The following is a 3,353-nucleotide window of genomic DNA, read 5'->3' as shown; positions in this document are numbered from 1 at the left end:
TAAGGCTAGTTATATATGAGACAAACATTAAATATTTGTGGTTGACACACGGATATAAATTTCCAGGCAGTGAAGTTCTCATACTCATCTTGAAAACTTTTAGCTAAAATGATTTCTCAACTTTTATCATGCTTCTCTGTTTATTCCCAAGCCCATGGTCCCACACACTCTGCATAATTCCTTTTAGCTTAAGTAACACTTGCTGTGGATTGAGTCCCCTTAGAGGCTGGGGTACTGGAAAGGTTGGATAAATTAGAGAATAGTATTCATTTTTTTTTTCCATAAAAAGACATTAGTCATCACTGTCCAGGTAAAGTCAAAGTACTCTTATAAAATCACTTCTTGCCATTGCGGAATGGTAACATTGAGAAGGATTGGACTATGCCCTTTCTTAGAAATCACCAGGTACTGCAGATAGAATGCGAATAAAGGATTGACCAAGATGGCTGAAAAAGCTTGGAACTTTCCGTTTCAGAAATAGAGTGAAGTCCAAAAGGGTTACCTTCAACACTTCAGGGAAAGGATAGCTGAAGCATCTTATGAGATTTCAGATGAAGATTGAGAAGATATATGTGAAAATATATCTATAGCTTAGTAAAAAGAGTGGAAACGACTGGAGTAATATTAAGTTCAAAAATAATTACTAAGTACATGGCCCCAGGTTAGAATCTATTCCAACTTAAAGGACAAGAAAAAAAATGTCCAAGATTACCCAGTGAACTATGTTTATAGTTTATGTCACTAAACTGATAGTCACACCTAATCTCTTCTTATACTCCATAAAAGAGAACGTGTGTGTATGTATGTGTATTTCTTTGTGTGTATGTATATATTCAGGTATATTCCTATAGCCTTAGTTAGGAGACAATTCTAGTTTATCTGAAGGCTTATTTGACCCATTTCTCACATTCACTTATTTCATTTAATCAGCATTATGTATCAGGTTTTATTCAAAGCTCTTTAGAAATCTTTAGAAATATTAACCCATATAATTCTCTTCTCTATAGGGAATAGATATGATTATTATTGCTATTTTATGGATGATGAATCTTTCTAAACATGATATAGCTAGTAAGTGTTACTCTTCTCTCATTTCTATCTCTGTTCTATCTTGTTCCTCCAGGTAATGTGATGCCATGTGGAGGTTTCTGACCACAGAGAACGTCCAGCACTCTTGGCCACAACATGGAATCTCCTAATCACACTGATGTTGACCCTTCTGTCTTCTTCCTCCTGGGCATCCCAGGTCTGGAACAATTTCATCTGTGGCTCTCACTTCCTGTATGTGGCTTAGGCACAGCCACAATTGTGGGCAACATAACTATCCTGGTTGTTGTTGCCACTGAACCAGTCTTGCACAAGCCTGTGTACCTTTTTCTGTGCATGCTCTCAACCATCGACTTGGCTGCCTTTGTCTCCACAGTTCCCAAGCTACTGGCCATCCTCTGGTGTGGAGCTGGACATATATCTGCCTCTGCCTGCCTGGCACAGATGTTCTTCATTCATGCCTTCTGCATGATGGAGTCCACTGTGCTGCTGGCCATGGCCTTTGATCGCTATGTGGCTATCTGTCACCCACTCCACTATGCCACAATCCTCACTGACACCATGATTGCCCGCATAGGGGTGGCAGTTGTAATGCGAGGCTCCCTGCTCATGCTCCCATGTCCCTTCCTTATTGGGCGTTTGAACTTCTGCCAAAGCCATGTGATCCTACACACATACTGTGAGCACATGGCTGTGGTGAAGCTGGCCTGTGGAGACACCAGGCCTAACCGTGTGTATGGGCTGACAGCTGCACTGTTGGTCATTGGGGTTGACTTGTTTTGCATTGGTCTCTCCTATGCCCTCATTGCACAAGCTGTCCTTCGCCTCTCATCCTGTGAAGCTCGGTCCAAGGCCCTAGGAACCTGTGGTTCCCATGTCTGTGTCATCCTCATCTCTTATACACCAGCCCTCTTCTCATTTTTTACACACCGCTTTGGCCATCACGTTCCAGTCCATATTCACATTCTTTTGGCCAATGTTTATCTGCTTTTCCCACCTGCTCTTAACCCTGTGGTATATGGAGTTAAGACCAAAGAGATCCATAAAAGAGTTGTCAGAGTGTTTCAAAGTGGGCAGGGAACTGGCATCAAGGCATCTGAGTGACCCTGGAGTGTAGAAGGGACTTAATCCAAAATAAAAGAAACTTTTCAAGATAAAGAATCCTCAGTATGTAAGACCAGAAAGAGCTTTTAAGAGGGGGATAATGTCTTCTGCAGAACCTTCTAGACCATTTCCAAGAATGATAAATCACAGAGAAAGGCATTCTTTCTTTCCTTTCAGAGAAGTGTAAACATGGGAAGATTCTTGCCACCTGGGTAACGTGCAGATATTGAAAACAACCCATTGTGTTCTGGAGGGTTTCTACCCTGCTGCAGTTTAGAAGAGTCCCTGCATAGCCATAAGAGTCTCTTCTCATTTCCTGGCACCCTTTCAATATTCCAGGCATGGATTTCTAATTTTATACCTTAGGATATAGCAGCTATCTTGTCAGCTGCAAGAATCAGAAGATAGGACAATATAGCCACAGTTAAAGAAGTTAATGACGCAAAAGATTTATTATGCTTTTCCATAAACCCTATATTTCTCCATTAGAGCTTCAAACCGAGAGCAGAAAAAAAGATCCACCAATATCCACAATTTTACTTAGTGGCAGAACAAGGGCTTGAAAACTAGAATCCTTTAGTAGAAAACAATAGGACTTCTATGAATGAGGGCACAAGAGAGGTTAGGAATAACTCTTCATTTCTAGACATTTTCTATTTATCTCACAGGTACACTCCTGTCTCCAGCCTCTCGGGAACTAACCTAAGTCTGAATGACCTTGGATATCATCCCTCACAGGCAGGTTCCAAATATTCTTGTACATACATGCAATGGGAGGACCTTACGGAAGTCACTGACTTATCTCCTGAATCTATAAGAAACAGTCACTTATCCAAACCACTCAGAATGGGAATTCTTAACTATTAAATTATTCATTATTTATTAATTCATCTAGGTATTTATAATGAAAAGAAGATCAAGCTTGATTCTAGTTAACTCTGTGTGGTGATGGAAAGTTCCTAACTTATCCATGAAACTAAGATTGAAAACCAGTTACTGTACATACTGAGCTCTCTGTCCACTCCCTACCAAATAGCTTCAGACAATTTATCAAACACATTCTCTTAACAAATTAGCACTTTCAATTTTGAGTTCGCCAATGGTACACACCTTTTGCTTGTCATCCGCTCATATGCCATCCTACCCTGCTAGGTGGAGGGAACACAAAACTCCCTTGTGGAAGTTCACAGATGCTCCTGTCC

The 3,353-nt window shown here is 40.7% G+C and overlaps 1 protein-coding gene across 1 annotated transcript; it reads left to right on the top strand.

Annotated features, from left to right (window-relative positions):
- Positions 1 to 1,185: 1,185 nt before the first annotated feature.
- On the top strand, positions 1,186 to 2,151 carry LOC114672150 (olfactory receptor 52P1). The gene has a single exon (XM_028832914.2). It carries the CDS (start codon positions 1,186 to 1,188, stop codon positions 2,149 to 2,151), a length of 966 nt encoding a protein of 321 aa, XP_028688747.2.
- Positions 2,152 to 3,353: the final 1,202 nt, after the last annotated feature.

The sequence above is a fragment of the Macaca mulatta genome, chromosome 14, assembly GCF_049350105.2.
Source record: "Macaca mulatta isolate MMU2019108-1 chromosome 14, T2T-MMU8v2.0, whole genome shotgun sequence".
In the NCBI taxonomy this organism is placed as follows: domain Eukaryota; kingdom Metazoa; phylum Chordata; class Mammalia; order Primates; family Cercopithecidae; genus Macaca; species Macaca mulatta.
This window is presented reverse-complemented; position numbering and strand designations above follow the sequence as displayed.

Bases quoted from the DNA above. Each gene is read 5' to 3' on its own strand.
- LOC114672150 (XM_028832914.2), top strand. From the start codon at position 1,186: ATGGAATCTCCTAATCACACTGATGTTGACCCTTCTGTCTTCTTCCTC.